Source organism: Grammomys surdaster, unplaced genomic scaffold, assembly GCF_004785775.1.
Source record: "Grammomys surdaster isolate TR1022 unplaced genomic scaffold, NIH_TR_1.0 165, whole genome shotgun sequence".
Taxonomy (NCBI): domain Eukaryota; kingdom Metazoa; phylum Chordata; class Mammalia; order Rodentia; family Muridae; genus Grammomys; species Grammomys surdaster.
This window is the reverse complement of record NW_021604613.1, coordinates 12,014,397-12,037,916: the sequence shown is the minus strand read 5'-3', so window position 1 is coordinate 12,037,916 and position 23,520 is coordinate 12,014,397. Positions and strand designations below refer to the sequence as shown.

Here is a 23,520-nt window from a genome sequence, read left to right as displayed (position 1 = left end):
CTGCAGCAGCTCCTGCCTCCAGGTTCCTGCCCTGCTAGAGTTCCTGTCCCCGCTTCCTATGGTACTGAAAAGCAATGTGGAAGTATGAGCCAAATAAGCCCTTTCCTCTCCAACTTTCTTTTTGGTCAAAGTGCTTCATCACAGAAATAGAAACTTAAACTAAGACACTGATCTGTCTATGAATGAACTAAAATAGATTTTTACTTGACTTAATTTGTGTTTATATATGTAGTTACATTCTACTTTATTATAAAATGGAAAAAACAGTTTTATTTGTCTTTAGAAATATTTAAAAAAAAAAAAACAAAAAATGAGAGTCAAAGAAAAAAAAAAACAATGTTTTCCAGAGGACCTAGGTTTGATTCCCAGCACCTACATGGTAGCTCACAACTTCTGTAATGCCAGGTCCAGGGTTGCTAATGCTCTTTTTGAGCTCTGTGGGCACCAAGCACACCCATGCACAGACATGCATGCATGCAAATGCCCACACACATAAAATAAAATTTAAAAAGAAAAAATAATATTAGGAACTATAACTGTCTACAAATGTTATGCAGAAAGGGACTTTCAAAAGTTGAATTTGTTCATGTTGTAATGCACTGAATACTGGGATTACATTAGAACCATAGTAAATATACTTCCGTGGTTCTTCTCTGTGGAGTTAAAGCCCCCAGCCTTGTCCCTCTCTTGCCCTCCCCCCTCTCATCCTATCCTGATCCTGATGTGGTTTCAGTTACCCCTCCCCTACTGAGCACTTCCCAAGTAGACGACTTCTCCTCTGCCCTGAAGCTTAGACCAAAGTTTTTGGCGGTTTCACTTGGATCTCTCACGGGCAACTTGGAGTCCACACACCCAAGTGGTACCCATTCTTTCCTCGTTGAAGTATGTGTCCTTTTATTTGCATTTCTGCCCCTTGAGCACGTTCTTATGTATAAAACAATGGGAAGAGAAGACAGCAGTAACAACTTTAGAGACTTGGCAAGCTATTAGGTGATTCTTAGAAGATGGAGCTATGTCTTAGAGCCTGTGTCCTCAGGGGCAAACATGGCTAGTGTTTGAAGTGTTTGCTATTAGATCTCACTAACAAGGCAGAGCCTACCTGGCCTATGTCCACAGCAGGGTTTATACTGAAAGATCCATCCATAACAATGTCAGTTCTAATGTTCTGTGGAGAACAAAAAACATGGTTGCAGTATAGACACCATTTTGTAAATAATAAATGTTTTCTTTGATTAGGGCATGCAAGGTGATTATGAAAAGCCATGACAAAGCTCTGCTGTTGGTAAAGGTCACGAAAATACCAAACACTATTAATTAAGATGTATTTCTTGGGATAAATATAAGTCAGGGGTTTATTGATTAAGAGGTGACCAAAGAGTTGTAGACATGGCATTTTCTAGAATTTTTTAAATTCACAAGTACCTGATATTAGCTCATCCTCCTAAAAAACAAAGGTTGTGAAATTTTGCCTTAATCAATCCTAATATCATACAGCCACTTGAAATAATTGTTATAGAGATGAAGTAATAATGTGAAATGTAGCTATGAAAATCAACATATGAAGAAAACCAGGCTATAAAATTATATAAACAGATAAGAACATTCCTATAAAATTGCAAAGAAAATATTAAAATTAAATATCTTAAAAATATATAGTATGTTATTTTAAAATAGAAATATTGTAGAAGATATTTGAAAAGCATTTTTTTTTTGTGAGTATGTTGAAAATGTGAGGCAGGGGTTGTTTTCAGGATTAATAAATCATCCCATGTTTTGTTTGAGACATATTGTCATTGTGTAGGCCAGGCTTGCTTGAAACGCTGTATGTAGTGCAGGCTGGACTCAAACCCATAATCTTCCTGTTCTATCACCAAGGGAGTGAAAGGGATGCAGCTACACACCTAGCTGCGTTTTACGTACTGTGTGTGAGACCTGTGGTTAATATTATGTGTAGTATCTTAGTGAACTAGCTCCAGCAGCCTAACAGGTATGTTTTAAGGGAAGTGTTTCTTCTACAGCTTTGCTTCTTATGCCTCATTCTTTCTTTCTTGTTTCTTTCCAGGAAGACTGGTAGTTGAGACCCTCTTGTAGTTTTTGCTGGGAAAGTTCATTGACATCTATATTCTAAAATATTTCTACAAGAAGTATATCCTATTTTTTCCCCTCAGGATATACTTCTTGGCTCCTAGTCACTAACTTTTTTATATTCTCCTCTTTTGAAAAAAAAAAAGTCCAACTAGATACATTTCTTTGAGGATCTTAAACATTCATCTGAGTCATTTCCCTGTGGAATCCTTCTCATAGAGACAAGATGCCCCATTGGCAGATTTTATGGCATTCGGTTTTTCCTTGTGTGCTTTTAACTTCTGAGTAGCAAGCTCATCCCTAGTGGGGTCTCTTGTTTCCTCTGCAGCCATTCTGCTCTGATGATTTTATCTTGGTTAGACCAGGCCTTTCATTAGCAGCTTTAGGTTCTGAGTCCAAGGCTGGTCAACTCCTGGTTGACCACTTCTTGGTGTCCAGGTGGCCACTGCAGCTTCCCTGAGACCCCAGAATGACCAGGAAACCCTGGATCACCGTGGTGAGCATGTATTTCAGTTCCTCTCCATTGCAGAGCTGATCCCTGACTTTCTTAGACTATTTTTACAGTCTGGTGGCTTTAGCCCCTCATGTCTATGAGGGCCCTCTCCACAGCTGAAAGAATAAAGGCTTACAGAGTGTATGTCACTATCTCAATGTTACTAGGCTAGTGCATGGTACTGCAGAGCAGGTGATGTCACGCTGGATTTCATATCCTGGGACAGAGTGTCACCCGTGCTCAGTGTGCAGATGCTGCAGGAATATAAACTATCAGGTCAAGCTCCAAATTTCCACAGAGACACATGCTCACCAGCAGTGGTCTCATCTATCATACAAAGACATATGTATCCCGCTCTTTGGTGATTTGTCCCTAATGCACGATGGCACACTACGGATGACAGGGACAGTGGCTCGCTGTTTTGTTTTTGAATTCTTTTTGTTCAAAACCTAAAACTACTGTGATATGCTGAAAACAGAATTGAGTGAGAATTTCTGATTTTGTGGTTTTGCTACACTGTTAAGTAGCACTCACTTGGGTCTGGTTAGTAACTCTTTAATCCCCACATTCTTATTGGTAAGTGAGTGATCAATAATGTCTAGTTTGTGGCATTTTTATGGTCCTTGATGAGGTAATTTACTAGAAGGTTCTTCACCGATTTCAAAGAGGTGCACACATGCTAATGGCATATGAAAACAATTTCTCTTACAGAATTACTGACAGACTACAACTGAGATCAAGAATTCATAACTCAAATCATGTGCTTGATACCAGGTCCAGCTCTGGAAAAGAAAAATCTGAATGAGACACAGTCCAGTCACCTGAGTCAGGAATGACCACTGGTCTTCTTTCTCACCTCCTGCCCTGCCCAGCACCAACGACCGTCTGTGTCCATCTGAAACGTGCCTGAATCTGTCCCATCTCTCCCATTCCCCAAGAATACTTGCTTGTACCTAAACTACTGCTTATTAATGTATGGGATGGGATATGCAAATGGCAGTAGGCCACGGCGTGTTCACAGTACATTTTGCTATGCTAGCAGCACGTGATTACCACTTACCTTGTGAGCTCCCGTCAGACAATCAATCTCAACCTCAGAACAGGCAGCACCAAAAACAAAATAGGGATAAATGTCACCTTCTCCCTTCTCCCAGTCCATGTCAGCTTGGTAACCCCTGAGAAGACAAGACACAGCCTGTGGTCAGGACAGGTGCTGGTCAGTGAGACTTTCTCCAAGAATATGGAGACGGGAGAAATCGAGTTGTCTTGAGGTAAAGTATTCATAGAATGCAGAGCTTCTAGAAATCCTGCCAAGTACTTGGAGTGGAGGAGAAGGGACATCGCCTACCACGAGGAGGGCCATGCTCTTCACGGGAGGCTTTAATGAGCCATTCCACTTTTAACGTTAAGCAAGTGTAAAACCTCTAAGATCTACACATGAGATACTTGGGTTATTTTTAATGCTCTAAATCATTCTAAGTAATCACAATTGTGAAAAGAAAGAAAACACTCAGTTTTCTTTTTGAAAAAGAAAACTTTTTGCCAGATGTGAAGCGAAAATGAATTCAAGCGACAGCATCTCTAAGCTTCAGAGGTCGGGTGACAATCTCCTGTTTTGAGGTAATGCTGTGGTGTTACTGGAGACACAACCCCAATGTACTTTTGATTTATCATTGCTTTGCAAATTGTGCTGAGCAGCCATGAAGTTGAAAGGTCTAGAACCCCAGCAAAGCGGGAAGAGCTGGAGTAAAAATGTCAGTACAACTCTTTTCGTGGGGCTGGGTCAGTTCTTTTCAGCAAAGGACACTGACTGTTGTCACTCTTTCTCTCACAGAAATGGACACAGAGGTCCTATGGTCAAGTGTCTCTCCTCAACTTTGAAATATTTTTCTTTATAGCCAAGTTTTAATCTAAGACCAAGCATTTTGGAATCATTGTCTTGCAGTCTGCTCAGCAAGCCAACTTACAAACACTGACTTGAAAAAACCCCACATATTCTTTAATTCTGACATCTATCACTGTTCCAGCCATTGTGTGGTTCCATGATGCTAACATCCTCATAAACAACATCTCTTCCAGAACAGCTTAGATTAATTCTGTCTTTTTTCATGTAGGGTCTTGCTAAGTGGTACAAGCTTGCCTAAAATTTGCTATGTGACCTAGACTACCTTAGAAGTATTGGTCAGCCTTGGAAGCATCAGGATTATAGAAGAGTGCCCCTGTGTCCAGTGAACTTTGAACAATCTTGTGGTCTCTGTAAATTCTTCAGGGCTAAGTGTCACCTAGTGAAGGATGCAGCAGAAGCTGGTGCCTTTGTAAGGCTGCATATTCTAACAGGTCTTCTCTCTGGGGAGTCTTGGACCTAGCCTTGGCTCCAGCCACACATAAGAAATTTATCTTTTTAGATGCTGGTACTACTCACTGTAAAGCTCAGGACTCATCAGCCCACTTTAAAGCACTTTGTTAATGAACACATCTTTATAGAAAGGGAGTAGCCAGATCTTCCAAATGTGCCTTAATCAGTGCAGCTAAGTGATCTGGCAAACTACTGTTCAAGTTGCTCTTCTACAGTGTTTGGTATACTCACCAATATATGATGAAGGAGTTATTTGATTAGACACATGCTCTCCTTAGTGCCCTGTCCTGTTGTGGGGCAGATGCTTATAGTACTGCATCATTAGGATTCTTGGGCTGATGCTCTACAACCCAATTATACAGGGCTAGAATGTCCATGTCAGACTTGGATAAGTGAAACATGATAAGAAAACTCTATAAAAGATTATTCCATTAACATTGCTCAGAACTCAGCTTCTATTTAATTGTTGGACACACACATGGCTAATTATAACCACAACCATAACCATAATCATAACCACAGTCATAACCCACTCACCTCTAACTCCTGGTGTACCTCTTCAGGATGGCTACCACCCTTTAAACCCACCACTCAGGAGAGCCTCTGCCTTTCATGGTCTTGTCTATGACCCCAGACAAAGCTGAGCACTCTCACTTCGCTTTCTAAAGTCACCTTTTCTCTGAGAGACTGATACTTGGAGATCTTCTTGATATGATCTGTGTCTCACCAGCCAGAAACACCAGAGCTAGCAGACATAACAGAATATACCACTATTCTCCCCCAAATCATAAAAGATGTATCCATGTGTGCTCACATGATAAGAGCAGCATGAATCTTCTGTTGCTTCTAGTGAAGCATCTGTTGCCTATTTGGGCAAGCATCCTTGACTGGGAAAACTCTTCAGCTGCCTTTCAGCAACTTCTCATCCTATTTGTATGGAACTGTCCTGGCCTTGACTCACAACTTCTAAAAGCAAAACCCCATATGACAAGACAAGAGGGTAGGTCACAAGAGATAGGTTGTAGGCAAGATTTCTGAAGAACAAGAGTATTTAAAATCAAATTCTGTGTCATAATAAATACCAGGACCGAAATCATTAACTATTAAGTAGATGCTAAACAGTACTGAAAGCTTGTAAAAGCCACCTCACCTGTCCACAAAGGACCATTACAGGAAATCTGAAACCTATAATAATAATGTGGTATAATGTATATAACACACATATATGTGTATGTTTTCAAATATGTGTGTTATATATAGTGTATCTATGTGTAATGTGAATAAGAAATTGCATTTAGGAAACTGTGGGACTCATGTGAAAGTTATCTACCATTATGGTAACATAGCACCCCACTCTAATAAAAATCTTCCAGTGAAAATAAACAATAGACTTCACCTTAAAGATATAAACAACTGAATACTCATTTCTCAAGCTCCTTGTATTCTAAAGGGAATAGGATTATGATGACATCAGTTACCTCTTACCTAAAATATCCAGTGGCAGAGAGGCTAATGCTTTGAATAAAAGCTTCATTAACCTGGAAAAGAGTGATTTTGTTTTCAAAGGACAAAGACACAGATGGACAAATGAAAAAAAAAAGCAAATATCTACTGGCTGTACCATTCTTTCTTACTCTTGGGAATATGTCTTTGCGGGATGAATATGGAGCACTAGATGGGTACCTGCTACCTGCTCAGGGAGCATGACTGGCTTAGTCTGACTTTCTCTGAGGAGATGGAATTGTTGGTTTTGTGGATTCATTTACAGACCAGTGGAAAAGGGATGAGAAATAAATTTGGGTGAGATTTTAAAATATAAGCATCCCAAGCAAACTCTGACAAAGGTTCTACATCTTCCTGTCCCCAGTCCTGGGGTATTGGCATTGCTCTGAGAACAGAGCTACAACTATGGTCAGAAATATATGTATGTACACACACACACACACACACACACACACACACACACACACACCCCGTTCAAATTTTGAAGGAACCTAGTGGAAAATGAGGAAACTTTGGTAGATGACCAGTTACATGACCCTATCACTCAACAGGTCCTATCTGTCACCACTCCCTAAGGGTTTCCTTTTCCAATGGCACTGATTAAACACTGTAGGGTTGGTAGTTTTGTTATATGGGCCATGTTCTTTTACAAAACATCTATTTTGAAAGAAGAGCAAGTCTTACCACTCAGAGAACATCCACCTTGTGTTCTTCATGCATATTTGAAATGTGCACATGCAAAGCAGCATGCAGTTGTCACCCACTGAAGGGCCTTTCGGATGGAACTCCATACAAAGGCTTCTCCTACAAGGACTCCCTTTAATGCAAAGTTTTGAAAGTGGACTAGATGGTGTGGGTTCTTCCTTCCTTGGAGAATAATCATCTATCTACACAACTGCCCTTAAGAATACATTTAACACCTTTGAGCTACTTCTCTAAGTGAACAGAGATGCCCATTCAGTAAAAGCTGGTATATTTCAGATCCACATTGACCCTTTAGTCTCTTGCTTAAAGGGCGGCCCAGCAGTGCAGGGGCTACTAAATATGGCAGAAGTGCAGATCCTGAGTTCCACCCAAAGCTTAATGAATATGAAGCTACATTTGAACAAGTGGACCAGTAATGTGTGTTCTTGTTCTATGCTGCCCAGGAGAAAAGGAACCCTGTTGGACCTGGTGTACCATGGTATGGGTGTGTCTACCAAGTGGCCTCAAGAGGCTCTGCAGGATTCAGTCACACCAGGTACTCACCCACTCTTCCCAGGTACCATTAGGATTCTGGATAATGATGGGTTCCAGACGCTTCATGAGGATCTGACAGGCATTCTGTGGGATGGAGAGGACAGTAAAGCAACTGAGAATTAAAAGGGCACCGTCCAGTCATGATCCTGCTGTCTTACTACTCCCTGCCTCCCTCAGATGTCCACATGTGATTTGTCTCCAAATCTTGGCCAGGGCCCTGGTCATTCTCTGTGGTATGCTGATGTGGTGTTTTGAAGGCAACCACAGAAAAATGAGAGGGAACTCAGAGAGATATAAATCCTCTCTCTCCATGTAGCCACGGCAACTTATTTTATTATTTTAGTTTGTTTCTATGTCAATGTTTCATTTGAGGTTTGCCAACTATCCAGCAAAGCTATGAAATCACTACCAAGGGAAACAGACATAAAAGTGGCTCCCAAATCAGGTGCGGGGTCACACGGAAAGGCAACCTGGGGTGAAACGTGTTTAGAGTTAGAACATCTTTTGCTCTCCATGGCCTGGGACCTCATTTATGACCTGAAGATAGCAGCAATAAGCAACTAGATCCTTCTCTTTCCCAGGCCAAGTCCCATCTGCTCTTGTCAACTTGTACTGGGATCACTGGCCCTCTTTGACCTCCAAAGAGCCTTGGCTTGGATGCTGTTGACATTCTAACTAACCACCTCAGATGGTTGCTTCAGATTAGGTTGTCATAGCACTGACTGCTAGCTCAGGGGCTTTAGTCCAGAAGCAATCATCAAAATGTGTGGACATGGAACTTGGAGTCCAGCAGCTACCGAGTGATGGCTACCAAGTTCAGCTGAACAGACCAGACACAAGGGTCATTGTCTTAACAAGTCTGCTCTGTCCTACCTAGAGGGAAGTGTGTGGTGATTTTGGTGTGTGTGTATGTCTCTGTGTGTGTGTGTGTCTCTGTGTGTGTGGGGACAGTTTTAGCAGTGATTTGGAACTTCAGATTCCTCTGCATAGAAGGTGACATGAAGGAGATGGAGTTGATTGGCATTTGAAACATTCAAGGAGAACACCTGCTTGCTCTGAAGCAGAACTCAAGACTCTGCAATCTCATTTGGGGCTTCTCCCTAAGTCCCTGCCTTCTACAGACACCCACAACAGGCTGAGAACAATGGGTCATGTTCTGTTTTGTACTAAAGGTGACTCCTCAGCAAAAGAGGCCTTGTCACTTGCCTTTGTGACAAATGTCTTGCCTTTGTGTGTTAGTGTCTTAGGGTGTTCTTGTAAAAACACCAGGAGACATTTTGCAAGTATGAGGGTTTGAATACAAAATAACCCCAGTGGCTCATGGTTAGGCCCCAGTTGGTGGTGCTATTGTGTTATCAGAGATGCAATTTGGAAAGTTATACCTGGCCATTGGTCCCTTGTCTTGCACATTCCTGTGAGGTTAAGAACCTCCACTACCATGCATTCTTCCTACCATGATGTTCTGCTCATCTGTGAAGCCAAGCACTTATGGGCTGAGTCCCCGCCAAAAACTGTCACACTAATCCTTGTTTATGTTAGGTGGAGTGGGAATGTTTTTAAGAATATAGTGAAGAACTCGCTCCTCTGTTAAAGGACTTTGATGCTCAGGAGTGATAGGCTTTTTCTCTCTTTCTGGGAGTCAGTGAGCTTATCACCTGAACAGCTCTCCCGTTGACATCAGCACCGGTGGATGCTCCAGTGGTAACTGTGTTGGGGACGGTCACAGTGCTCATTTCATCCAGGTGTATATAAGACATTGGTATCTTTAATTCACGGCTGGCCACCTGTCAAGAGGAATAGACAGATCATACCAGTCCAAACTGTAACCGGGACAATGACTTAATCCCCTCTAAAAAGTTTTGTTATTTTCTTAACATTCTAGAAAGTTTTGATATTTTCTTAACTCTGTTTGAAAAGGTGAGAAAGATGTTTTGAACATATATATAGAAATTAAAACTCATAAAGACCTTAAAGGTCTTTAAAACAGTAAGGGCCTGTCTCTATTCTAACCCTGTCAGAAACCAGGAGCTGGGGAAAATCTCCCCAGTGCCACGAGGCAGGGTTTGCTGTGGGGACAAGATCTTGTGAAGACAAAACACAGACCCTCCATCTCTTTACTACCTCAGAGTCAGTTACTTGTAGCATGGCTAGAGGAGGTCCAGCCATGGGCTTCTTCATTTTATAAAAAGACCACAAGCAAATGGATTTGTCTCTGGAGATGGAACAGGTTGTCTGGGATCTGGGAGCCCAAACTTTACGTGCTAAATATGTACATACATTGTCTGGGAATGCTGGTTGCCTAGGGCCTAAGTTTTTGGAGTCCATGAGCACTTAGGGCTCCTGTAGTCAGGGGTCAGGAGCCACTGAGCTCTCAGAAAGCTGAGTTACCAATGTGCCTTTCACTCCAGAAGGGAGGTGAAGACTCTTTCCAGCTGGCTTATTTCCAGTGGGTCCACTAAGAACAAGTAGGGAGTCTGAGGGTATGTTGGCTATTGCATCACGAAGCCCAAATATGGTCCAGTACAGAATCCAGGATATTCCATAAGCTCTCTCTAAGACAACTGTGAAACGTCCTCTCTCACCTGTATCATTTTGGTGTTAATACCTTGTCCCAGTTCAACACCACCATGCGCAACTAGTACAGACCCATCTGTGTAGATCTGGACCAAAGCGGCAGCCTGAAATGAAATTAGAAATCTGCTCTCAGATTGTGCTGAACTCCAACCTGGCTGGTGGAAATTTAGCTTGCTCTCACCCAATGAGGTGAGAGCAATAGTGGTTTTGGAAATGTCACCTAGTGTGGATTACTGCACGTGTCACTGCTTAATTCTGCGACAAGATTACAAACCGCTGGATTGTACATGTTGTTGCCTTTCTTTTTTTTTTTTTTTCTTTCTCTTGTTGCTGCAGAGGTAGAATTGTTCTATATAGCTTATGCAGGCCTCAATTTTATAATCCTGCTGCATCAGAATCCTAAGTGATGGGGTTACACAATTGACATAAATTGCACATGTTAAATACACGAATTTTATTGTATATAAATTGTATCTCAATGAGATTGTTTTAAAAAATTTCTAGCAGTGAATGTGGTTTGTCTTAGTGCAAATTTTCTTATTAGCCCATTTAGCATATTATTTAAACAATTTGTCTTCATTTTATGTGCATATGAGTCTTTCCTGTATGCCTGTGTACCATGTACAAGCCTGGTGCCCAAGGAAGCCAGAAAAGGTCCCCTGTATAACTCCCTTGAGTTATAGACATTTGTGAGAAGCAAGCCTAGGTTCTCTGCAGGAATAGGAAGCAACCTTAACCACTCAGCCATCCCTCCAGCTCCCATTTAGCATATTTGTGCTCTACTTTGATGTATGTCCTTGCAGGACTACCTCCTCAACCCCCCTGGGGAGCTGGGAATGGCTTGCAAAGGCTATTTTGGCTCTGACAGTGTTTCAGGACTGCCCTCTCCCACCTGCTAGACCAGGTATTATTATTTTGTGGGACTTACTCAGAGTTTTCATGAATCAGAGAGTGGGTGCTATCCCACTGATGGAGCAAAGCTATGCAGTCTATGTCTATGTGTGGGGTATGTGTCTCATCCGTGGGGTTATTGCTCCTGGACAGGAGGGCCTTTTGCTCTGCCCTGTGACTATCAGCTAGCCCGGAACTGAAATGATAGCTAACATAACATTTCCATTTTGCAGATGAGAAATGACGCTGCGAGCCAGAGACCTGTCAGGGCCACACAGCCATTAAACATTCAAATCAGGCACACTCCCAGACCTTCCAGCACCAGATCTCCAGATCACAGCACTTTGCCTGGATAAAGTCATCAATCACCCAGGAGGTGTTGGAGAAGGTGTGCTGAGTTGATCAGGCTCAGAGCAGGTGACTACAGTGGCTTCAGAGGGGGTACGGGATTCTAAGGGAACTCAGAGGGGATGTGGGATTCCACGGGAGACAGAAACGGTCTACACTGCCAGCTCTCCACAGAGCCCAGCTCTTCTTTTCCCATTTAATGCTGTTAGTTCCAGTTTGATCACTGGGGAAGGAAGAAAGTGGAAGGTGAGAAGAACATTCTCAAAGATATGACACCATCACACACTTCCACTGGTCTGTGAACGTTCCCTTGCGATTATATGTTCCTGGAGAGGGACACGCAGAAACAAGTAGAAGCATGTACTTGAAACTAAAAACACTGATGTTGTTGTAGCTGGAGGTAAAGGAGAGATGAAGAGACAGCTTCCCCCTCACACTCAAATGGAAAGCCCTTTGCAAGTGTGTTAAAACTGAGCACACTAGGAGGAAAGTGATCCCAACGACATCCAGTTACATAGATACTCCCAGAGGCACAGAAAAACATACTAACAAAAATCAATAGCAATATGGTTGGCTTTCAAACGATTTTTTTCTTTTTGAAACTTTTGGTGTCTTTTAAATTTGTTTATAATAATAGTAAATACATATTATTTGTATGGTTACAAAAAAATTAGTAGAACATTTTCATTGAGAAAAATACCGATTATCAAAAAACACTGTGATTTTTTTTCCCATAAGGAGGTACACTAAACACCCATTGTATATCGTGGGTGAACGATGCTTGGAGTGGGGTAGAACTCTCACCCGAGTTACTAAACGAGAAAAACCTAGAGATGTAAGCACCACCTCTAGAAACCCCTCATTGAGATACAGTCTACAAAGTGGGTATAATTTGATTTCATGCAACTTTCTTTCAAGGGTGGAGCAGAGGGTGTTTTGAGCAAGTATAATCTTGGGCAGATAAACTTGTTAGTCTTGAGAGGGTAGATAGAGCTGTTTCTAGGAGACAGGGCCAATTAGAGTTGAACAACCGTGCACATGTTAACAACATGGGTAGTATCTAGTGACGTGGATTTGAATAACTAACTAGCCATTGTCTTCCCTGGCGTTGATGGTGCCTCCCATCATTATCTGGGGTGTGGTAAAACAGCCCAGCGATGTTATGGTTTCAAAGGATTTATTGGCAGAGTGCACAGACAGCAGAGGAGTTGCTGCAGATGTGTGACCTTGTTGCAGGCACTGCAGTGTGGGGCTGCTCTCTCCCCATGGCCACCCTGGGAAGGAAGAGGAGTCCCAGGAGGTGGGACATTCTCATATGCCCATCTTGTAGACAGCAAACCCATGAATATTGAGTATATCACCTACAGATACTCTCATCTTTCTTCTCCTGCAATTCTCATAAACCGTGTTCTAAGATTCCACCGACTCTGCCTTTCGGGGACGCTGCCTTTGCTTGATCATGACAGCACTGATTTTAAAAGACTCGTTATTAGTCTCTGACTATCTCGATACTCCCAAGGCAAAATGTATCTTTATGAGAAACCTACAGACAATGAAAAATCACTGACGGAAGTGGGTTTTCTGTGCATGATCCAGTGAGCTCACTTCGTTTGCCCATAAAATCTCAGCTCATGTTTTTAAAAACTCAGGAAACAGTTCAAGAAGGTTATAAATAATAACTGAATACCCATAAAAATCCCTTCATTTTCTTATGAAAATGTGTATCACCTATACACTATTCGTCTGTCCACCGAACAATGCATCTACCCATACCATGTGCCCCACACTAGGATAGAGAACAGGCAGATAGCAGAGACGAGGGCTTATGTTGTAGCCTGGAATGAAGAACCCTTAAGGGAGGTCAAATTTCACCATTGCTTGACTGTAAGAGTTAAGCATCAGGGAGGTAGGGTAGGGCAGGTTCAGAAACAGCTTCCAGCAGTAATGCTTAGAAGTTAATTAGAGCACAACAGGATTAGGTTTAAGGAAGTACTTTTCTGAACTGCAGATCTTGTTATCAGCAGTTGCTCAATCACCAATAGTGTAGTTTTGAGGGCAAAAGAAACTAACCTGGCAAACAAATACCCCCTGCCTTGGGAATTATTGTCTAAGACAGTGGTTCTCAATCTGTGGGTCGAGATCCCTTTGGGTGTCAAACAACCTTTCACAAGGGCCACATATCAGAATAGGATATCTTGAATATCAGATATGTAATCAGATACGTACATTACAATTCATAACACTAGCAAAATTACACTTATGAAGTAGCAATGAAAGTAATTTCATGGTGGGGTCACCACAAATTGAGGAACTATAAAGAGTCACAGCATTAGGAAGGCTGAGAACCACTGTTCTAAGAATTAGTATCAATAGAGCTTTTGTTATATGCACATATATTAATTATATATATGCTATATATATGTGTGTGATTTTATATATGTATATATGTATATAATATTATATGTATATATAATAACTTTTAAGTGTTTCCGATAATCACCTGATGATAAAATGTCTTTGGAAATCCAACTGAGAATTTCATGGGGATGATGGCAATTCCTCTCTTCTTCCAAAAACTCTGCTGGTTAAATTCATCCACTGCTTTTTTCCTGTTATAGTAGGAAGAATTTTCCATACATGTCTCCCAGCACTTTATCAGATTCGTTGGGTCAAATTCTTGCTTGTGAATTGTTCTATCGATTGTTGTATACATGTTTAACTCTCGAACCTGGTGGATGAAATGCCCAATTTCACAAAAAGATCTCCAAGAGCTAGCCCTAAAGAGATGGGCCATAGAAAATCACAGAGACAGCACGTTATCAAATGAAGCACTTAAGAAACAATGTGGTATGGAAAACTGGAAATGGTCCATTTATCTATTTAAAGACTTTAAAACAATTGTCAGTTCCTCTTACCTTCTCCGGTGGCAAGTGGCACTTGGCTGCCACAGCTGACACACAGGTTTCTGTTACAAATGCCCCCTGGGGAAAGCCAAATCCCCGAAATGCTGTATTGGATGGCAAGTTGGTCTTACAGACTCGACCTCGGACACGGAGGTTGGGGATCTTGTAAGCATTTTCCAGTTTGAGCAAAGCATATTCTATTACCTAAAAAGTGTTCCAAGGTAAAAAAAAAAATCTAGGCATCAGTCAAATCCCTTGTGTAGGTAGAATGAAGACAAACCCTTCTGAAGTGTGTTTCTTGACTCCATGCTTGGCACAGGCAGGAAGGAATTCCACATGTTGTCTCCCGGCCATCAACTTGTATGGCTGTGTACTTAGTTTTATGGTTTCATTCCCTGTTTTTAATTCTTAAAACTTACAAGGTTTGGTTTTACTTTTCTTTGCTTTGTTTATTTGTATTGTTTTTGTCCAAAGAGGAGAAAGAGATGCTATTCCCAGTTTCAACATGCTTTTGTGGTCCTACTTTCACCTTTAGAATTGATGGAAAGATTTAGAAAGGGAAAAAGGGCCAATCAGGCCAATGGTGTCCTCATATCTATTGTTAAAGAATTAGATTGTGACAGGCATGGGAGGACTTTGCAGGAGTTTTGGATCGAGAGGCACTGCAAAAGCTGTTGGGTCTGGATGACAGCCTAGGTAGGGCTTAGTCTCTAAGCAGGAGGGAAGAGGCAAGAGGTATGGGAAAGAGTTTTCCCTGGCACAAAGAGGAGATTTGCCTGAGACAAGCCCCAAACCCTGTTTTCGACGTGTTAGCATGTTCTTTCCCTGACAGTTCCCCAAGCTCTGCCCAGAAGAGAGTATTGGAAGAAGGAGAAAAGGAAGACTCAAGCTCTCTGCAGGGAAAGTTCTGGGAGTCAACTAAAAGTGTTCATCAAAGGCTCACACCCAGGCTCTAGAGTGCAGTGAGTGGAAAGTAAGCCTTGGGTACCCTTCTGGATGGGGTACCTCGGAGCCAGAGCATCTTACCATTCTCTGACTTCTCAGGCAGTGGGTGGTAGACATCTGGAAGCATTCCAAGTCATCCTTGCTCACAGTTTATCTTCCATGGCAAGTGGGTGAGGTCAGTGGGCTGGGCCTTCTAAGCTGACCCTCTTAGGCATCATTGAGTCTCCTGTCACCAGGAGTGGAAACCCCAGGTGTTCTCACAAGTCACTTACCAGTTCAGAATCGTCTGGGGTGCAGCCTCCGTTAATATAAAGCTGGATGTCTGCTGCCTTGATTTTCCCATTGTTCATGAAGCCAATCTGTGAACAGTTAAGCAACATTTGCCTCTGTGAGTTTTGTGGTATGAATACTATTTCCTAAGCATTTGAACAGAGCAAGTGGAAGTTCAGTGGATGCCAAGAGTAGGGGCTGGGGAGTGGGTCTGCCTAGGTTCAAACCCAGCTTCTGCCATTTACTTTGGGATGCTCGCTCCACCTTTTTATGTCTCAGTACCCTCAGGCATGACAACAGGGACAAAGCTGTCACCCACACCAAGGGTTCATGTGTGTCACCACCATCTGAAGGCTTGAGTCCTACCTCAGAGTATTTGACTCAGTAGATCTGAGCCTGGGAATCTCTGTTTCTAGCAAATGTTCAGGTGACCCTGCTGCTGCTGATCCAGTGCCCACACTCTGATCTTTGCTGACCTGAATGGCGGGAAGTTCACTTGTAGCCAAGCTATCCAGAACTACAGTGTGAGACTGTGTTGAAAACCTAAGAGAAAGAGATAGGGCAGTCTTCTCTGTCTTCACTGCTTTCTGGTGGTGTCGTCCATTAGAACACTGAATAGGTTTTAATCCATTCTGCATAGTTTTCCAGCAGTTTGAGCAACGGCAGCATCCTAGCTAGGCTGGAGCTGGGTCACCTAGTCAGGCCCTGGGAGGCTGAAGTTAGGTGTTGGTCAGGGTTCATGCTGGGCCTGAGGTGGTCACAGCAGATGTGGGAGGGGCAGGGATTCTGACTGAACTGACCTACTGGGATGTGCCTTAGACATCTCTTTCCTTGGAATGCTTCCTGATCCCTTAGAACATTCATCCAAGATGGTTCTCCTCTTCAGCCTACACATACTGAGTTTCCTCTACTTATTTTTGTTTCCCACAAAGCAAGTAGATTTTATCACAGTATTACAAAAATACCATCTGTTTTGGCAATAGTTTACAATATACTTAGTTGGAAGGGAAAGACTGGAAACTACAAAGGAACACTGTGGTGGACTGAGTTCTCAGTCCCCTGGTTTAGCTGGCTCAACTGATTGTGGTAGGTCCTGTGGAACCCGGTATTTGTCTGTTGAATGAATGGCTACTCCAACAAGAACAGGCTTATGTGTCTGTCTGACCTCTGATTCCTTTTTAGAGTGTTGACCATCACATACTTCACTTCAGTGCATATTTTGTTTATGTGGGAGACACCAAGAAAACGGACAAGCTTCCTGCACAAGAAGCCATCGATCTGGTGGGGAGATGGGCTTATCACCAGCCATCTGATTGGGAACTATGCACCAGGTACTCAGAAGGGAATGAGCAGGGTGGTATCTGGCATGCAGGAAGCACTCTGAAGAAAACAGGGGGAACACTCTATGGGGTTTTGGGGTTCAGCTGCAGGAGTAACCTAGGGAAGGTCCCTGTTCCTGAGCAAGGATCTGTATCTGACCACAGTGAGAAAACACTCAGGGTTTATGTTAATGTCCACAAGTCTCCTCTCCTAAGGGCTGAAGTCTCTGGGGTCTAAAGTTGAAGCTGGGGAGGTCGGCTCTGTTGCTTGTTTCTTAGCATGTTTTCTGTGTCCTACAGGGCTTTGTATTCTATCAGGTTGAAGTTGCTGAAAAAACAATCTTCCAGCAAAGAGAAAGTATTTTTAATTCAATTCATGAATGTATGGGATGGGTCAAATTCAGAGAAGTCTCCAATCCAGAAATATGTCTTCTAGAGGTCCCAGGAATGGGGAGACCCACAAATGCCAGTCTCCATCCATCTTTGTCATGCTCCTAGTCTCAGTATTAGCCTCTCTTTTCCTTCTATGTGCAGAGACCCACAGGTCACAATGGTGACACTGAGGTTTGTTAAGAAGGCCAAAACACACACATCACACTGCAAGGGTGAGCAGAGAGCTCCAAAGGACTGGAGCTGCAAGCCACAGGTGTCTGAAGTGGCATGTGTGCAGGGACTTTGCTACCCACTCACCCTGTATTTCCCCAGTAGTGGGTGACGTCCTCCAGTTATCAACATGTCATCCCCACGCTCTAGAATAAAACGGATTGGGCAGCCGGTCCTAGAAAGGAAGACAGGGAATCACAATGCTAACAGATGTGAGATCCGAGTTCAGGTTCCAGAATGTGCCAGAAACCACTGTCATTCCATCAATCACAGGAGAAATAATCAGAACACAGCCACTCTTGGGAGAGAGAAGGGAGCTGGGAGGGCTTTTGCTGCTTCTGGTACTGGGAAACTTCCTGCAGGCTTAAGGTGTTCATTCATTCACAGGAAGGAAGGGAGAGAGCGCCTCTCTCTGGAATCACAGGCAAGCCTGCCAGTGGCTGCTACAGATCTTACTCCAAAGTTTCAGAAAAGGTTAACAGCTGTGAATTAGATTCCCACCTCCCACCCCCAGAGCAATTTGGGGAATTTAAAACCAAAGAAGGAGACTTGTGTGTGTGTGTGTGTGTGTGTGTGTGTGTGTGTGTGTGAATCCTGTATTATCCCGTTTGTAACCACATTCCACTAATGTTAGTGGTGTCGCTGTCTAGTTGATACACAAGTCCAATTTTATACTTTAATTCCTTGCATTCTTTGTCCAAATACCAATTTATGTTAAATCACACTACTTATTTTTTTCTTCTACAAAATTTCTATGTTCTAATTCTCCTCTTTCAATAAGTGTTCATTTGGCTAAGCCTTAATTTTCATTTCCAGATGACTGCAGTTGGAATTCCAGAGTCTCCTCTGGTCATTTCCCACTCTAGTCTGTATCTCAGAGTCCCTCCAGGTGAACATCAGATGCTACCTTCTAAGGAAACAGCACAGATGGGGCTGAGGTGGTGGCTCCATGAGGCAAGGCGCTTGCATGTAAGCGGCAACCTGGGTTTGATCCCCAGAACCCACATAAAGGTAGAAGAAAGGAACACACTCCATAATGCTGTCCTTTGAGCTCCATATATGTGATGCAGCCCACATATGCATCATGCATAGATAAAAGCAACGGAGCATAGACATCTGGTGGCATGCTCAATCATGCCAACCCTACCTTCTTCTCCTTCAGTGAGTCACTTAAGAACTCCACATTTATGAAGCTCTTGCCATCACAGGCTGCTTAAGTGTGGTTGGGGTTACTAAAATTAAACATACGCTTCATATCTCTGTAACTGTCTCTTTTCTAGAGTATAGTGAGTGAGAGATGGGGTGTTTGAGCGTGCGTGTGTGTGTGTGTGTGTGTGTGTGTGTGTGTGTGTATGTGAGAGAGAGAGAGAGAGACAGAGACAGAGACAGAGACAGAGAGACAGAGAGGGAAGGAGGGAGGAAGGGAGTGAAAGAGGAGAGAGAGAGGTGGCTTGTGAGCCCTCTAGATTCTAGGTTATCTGAGACATCAGATTGGCCTTCCAGAATCAGGATTTGTGATCTGGCCTTTTCTGTCATGACATCAGCACGCCTTGTTAGCCATGTACCTCAGTAATAGCTGCACTATTTTAATAGGTTATCCATACACATAGGACAATGTAAAAAATTCAAAAGAGGGCTCAGTGAGAAACAAATGTCTTGCCGCAGTCCCCAGCCACATAGCTCTTCCAGGAAGTGTGGCCATCAGCAGTTTTTGTCCTTCTAAGCACACTTGATTTTTAATGAGCTACCAGGTGTCCTCTTCCTCAAGGAGTAGCAACCAACCACATAGATTAACATCCAAATATTCATTTCCCCTCCATCCCCTCTTCTATCTCTATGGGCTTTTGCTTATGTCTCAATGAATACTAAGGACTAATCAAACTGTCTGTTGACTTAGCAGTTAAGCCGAAAGGCAGCAAGCGTGTGAGACAGAACCCATCCTGCTGCTGACTCTGTGGGAAAGCAGGAAGACAGGTGAGTCAACCTGTTCCCAGTACTGTGCCCCCTCCCCCAGTGAGGCTGACTAGGCCAGCAATCCCTTGGCACATGTTGGGAGTGTCTCCCCAAAAAAAAGCCCTTGAAATTGTTGGGACCAGAGGGTAAAAACTGGGACACAGAGGAGCCATCTTCGTGTGGGTGTGGCTCCTAGATCCACTCACTTGTGTGCGGCCACAGCTGCCACGGATGCCAGGAGCCCAGGCTTGCTTGTTTTCCCTCCGAAGGCTCCACCAACCCTTTTCACATGGCAGTTGATCCTATTCCGTGGGATGCCCAAGGTGCGAGCCACCATTTCCTATGAGCAGTTGGTCACAGGACCCCGAGAAGATGAAACAGAACACACAGTTAGCAAGAAGTTCATTTACCAAAGGACTTTCATATTTTCTCACTGCCTACAATAAGAACATACTTCTTTATCTATTTTGAGTACCAACTGCAGACAACGCTATGGATGCTTGCAACACAGCAGCTGAGAGGGTACGTTGGTATGGCTTTTCAAAATTATGAATGATAGATCACATTACAAACAGCCACACTGAGCTCCTCATTCCCCTCTGTGCAGCAGTCCCTACAATCCTGCGAAGTTCCTTAGCTCTGAGCGTTAATTCCTTATAGAAATGAGCTGGCATAAGAGGCAGAGGAAGCTGGGCACTATGCAAAAGGAAATATTACACGATTCCTGGTCAGGCTGGCAGAGCTCATCAGTGGACCATGATGCATGAGCCTGCTATGACTCAGGGAATGGACTGAAGTGGAAGAAAGTGGATCAGAGGGAAGATGGAAACAACCCAGGCTGCAGCCAGAAGTGGCTGCAGGAGGATCATGCTACACCATAGTGGTGTGTGTGTGGCTGCAGGGGGATCATGCTACACCATAGTGGTGTGTGTGTGGCTGCAGGGGGATCATGCTACACCATAGTGGTGTGTGTGTGGGGAGTTTAAAGAATGGCAACTTCCATTCTTTAAATAATTTGTACGTCTGCTCAGTAGAGAATATATGCTTACCTCAGACATCAATCAGGGGATAATTGCACCTGACTCAATGGGCAGAGAGTATGGCCACCAGCATAGCATGCTACAAAGAACTTACACAAGAACGTAGGATCATGGCTGGAAAGGGACACACACACACACACACACACACACACACACACACACACACACACTCTCTGGAAGCATCCTGGGCAGGGAGTGATGGGGCAGGGCTGTGCAAACTTGATGGTGAACAGAATTAGTGTCTGTATACTCAGGATAACCTCTGTAGTTTCTGAAGGGCCTGAGATCAAAGGTGTAATGTCTGTGGAGCTGTGCAGGGGTAAGGAAGGCTAGACACTCTGAAATTCAGTTGAACTGGAGCAGAGAGAACAGATCTGTCTTTAGCTCTGACTGAGCCTCTTGGGGAAACTTGGCTACGGCTCATCAATGTTAAACTTCCCAAGAATGACTTTGCTGTAAATATAAGGAAAATACTGTAGGAACACATGGCTATATGTGTGTTTGCACAAACACACATAGTTAGCACATTTCCTTCTTATATTTTACTATGTAAATTTTTATTTTGAAATATCACAACCATTTGGCAAAAGAAAAAAAAGACTCCATAGCAAGTTATATGGAGAACATTAGGACTGGTGGTGTGCAGGGGAAGGCTGTGAGGCTGTCCAGACAGTGTGTTTACAGGAGCAGCAGAAACTGCTGAGTGTGGCAGAAACTGAGCAGATGCATAAGTAGGAAATGCAGACCACTGTCACAATGTGTCTCAGAAGGGGAGGAGAGGCAGAGGCAATCTACTAGTGAAGCAGAATCAGGGCACACTTTTAACTTTATTTCAATTTAAGTGTGTGTGTGTGTGTGTGTGTGTGTGTGTACATGCACGCTCGCACAAGTGTGGGTGTTAGAAGAAGCAAGAGGTGTGGGATCCTCTGGATCTGGAGCTGCAAGTGCTTGTGAGCTGGCATGTAGGTGATGGGAATTGAACTTGGGTCCTCTGGAAGAGCAGCTTGTGCTCTTAGTGCTGAGCCATCTCTCCACTCCAGCCTGCTAGTTTAGTTTTTGAGACAAAGTCTCACTGATTTAGGTTAGTCTTGAACTCACAACAGCCTGGCTGGGGTGGGGGCATTACTTTTAAGAATGGGCCATATTTGGGCTGGAGGGATAGCTCCGTTGGAAAACTGATTGCTGTACAAGCAGGTAGACCCAATGTCAATCCCCAGAAAAAGCCAGCTGAGGTGGTGTCAAGTTGCAACCCCAACATGGCAGTAAAGGAGACAGACAGATCCTCCCGTACCCGTTGGTCAGCTAGCCTGGCATACACAGGAAGATCCAGGCCAGTGAGAGACCCTGTCTCAAAAATCCAGGTGGACAGTACCTAAGGAACCACATCTGAGGTGGACCTCTGGCCTATACATGCACTTTCACACATGGATGCGCACACACGCACACCACCACCACATACCACACACCACACCACCACATACACGTGCATGCACATGCAAGCGTGCACACACACATACACACACACACACACACACGCTTGTATATGAATAGGGCAAACTTATTTTAATCTACTCATCTGAATAGGTACTAAAAACTAGAGATTAATATTATAGACACAGTAAAGGCAAAGCTTCAGGCTGGAGACGAGGGAGGGCCCCTCACCATAGGCTAGAGGTGGGAGGGGCTGCGGGAAGATGGAGACTAGGAGCAGCCACATCCTACAACTTCGGTTTACTTCCTGATGAGTCAGGAGGTGGTCATCATTTGAGACAAAGTGGATAGACTTTTGTAGAAGGCTAAAGGGAAATGGTATAAATTAGAGTGTGGTTTTGTCCCTGATTTGGTATTCAACTTTTGTCTGAATGTCACTCTTATCTTTAAGTCATATGAGTGGCTACCTGTGGGATGAAACCTACCTGCGTAAATGCTGCATCTTGGCTTGACACATATATGTCCATCTCCTTCTCCTCTCCCTTGGGGACCACACGTACACTTTGAGTCTCCATGTAAAAATGCTCCTGGCCTCCCAAATGCACCTCCCCTTTTGGACACAGCAAATACATATCGTTTTAGAGATGCATCGTTAAACACACCTGAAGCAGACTGTGGCATGTTTTGCTAAATATTATTATTTTATTTCAGGTCATGGGAATGGTATTTAGTTTCCTGTCTTGATTTCAAAGAATCATTGCAATTTGACAAAGTTTCCTAAAGCAGTCATCAGTATGTGTAATTGGGCAATTACACACAATTTAAAATCTCCTATGCGCTTGGCTCCGTTTCCTTACCTACTCAGTCAGCATGTTCTTAAGAACTAGAAATTAACTTTTGTTGGCTTGAGTGACAACTGGGAAATCACGTAAGACTAAAGAATAAGATGCTTTCACCGAAGGGTAAATTCATTTCTGTAATGAGGCTGCCGAGGATGGTTAATGATTTTACACAGCATATAGAAGCTTGTACTTGAATCCTGACAACTAGCTGGATGCCTTTTCTTCTGTTAGTTGGAAGCGTTAAACCACACACACTACACTGTAGTTATCCACCGAGATGGAAGAGACTGCCCTCGGTCCCACAGTGGTCAAGTACCTGCCTAGCTGGAGTACGTGGAGATGGATTCTCAACACTGTAAACAGTGCCCGAGCCACACAACCACCCAGGGGAAGTAGAGACCTCAGGCAGAAAGAACAAATGGTGTAGGTGATGAGGGAGAGGAGTTTGGTTTGTAGTAGGTTGAGATATGTGCAGGAGTAAAAGACTTTGTGGAGTGTTTATGATAAATCCACAGGTACAACTTTTAAAGTGATCTGGAGTTCTAGGCTGTCTTCACTCCTTTTGTGACTTTATTGACTTTCATGGCTGAGAGTCCTGGGCTAACATCCTGGAATCACCATGTTCATCAGACTTCTCTGGGAAACAGGTTTGAAACTGTGAAGAGTTCAGCAGATCTTCACTGAAGATTTTCTCTTTCCCTCCCTCCCTCCCTCCCTCCCTCCCT

General features: G+C 43.3%; 1 protein-coding gene across 1 annotated transcript in view; it reads right to left on the bottom strand.

Annotated features, from left to right (window-relative positions):
- LOC114619740 (aldehyde oxidase 3) overlaps positions 1-23,520 on the bottom strand; it is an 81,773-nt gene that overhangs the window by 13,735 nt on the left and 44,518 nt on the right. Inside the window, exons 21-32 of the mRNA XM_028765649.1 lie at positions 22,439-22,563; positions 19,689-19,822; positions 17,617-17,704; positions 15,610-15,696; positions 14,405-14,596; positions 13,990-14,217; positions 10,259-10,354; positions 9,332-9,460; positions 7,686-7,760; positions 6,420-6,472; positions 3,639-3,753; positions 1,100-1,165 (exon numbers count right to left, since the gene is read on the bottom strand). Coding sequence (XP_028621482.1) covers positions 1,100-1,165; positions 3,639-3,753; positions 6,420-6,472; positions 7,686-7,760; positions 9,332-9,460; positions 10,259-10,354; positions 13,990-14,217; positions 14,405-14,596; positions 15,610-15,696; positions 17,617-17,704; positions 19,689-19,822; positions 22,439-22,563 — 1,388 coding nt within the window. The remainder of the gene's footprint in view (positions 1-1,099; positions 1,166-3,638; positions 3,754-6,419; positions 6,473-7,685; positions 7,761-9,331; positions 9,461-10,258; positions 10,355-13,989; positions 14,218-14,404; positions 14,597-15,609; positions 15,697-17,616; positions 17,705-19,688; positions 19,823-22,438; positions 22,564-23,520) is intronic.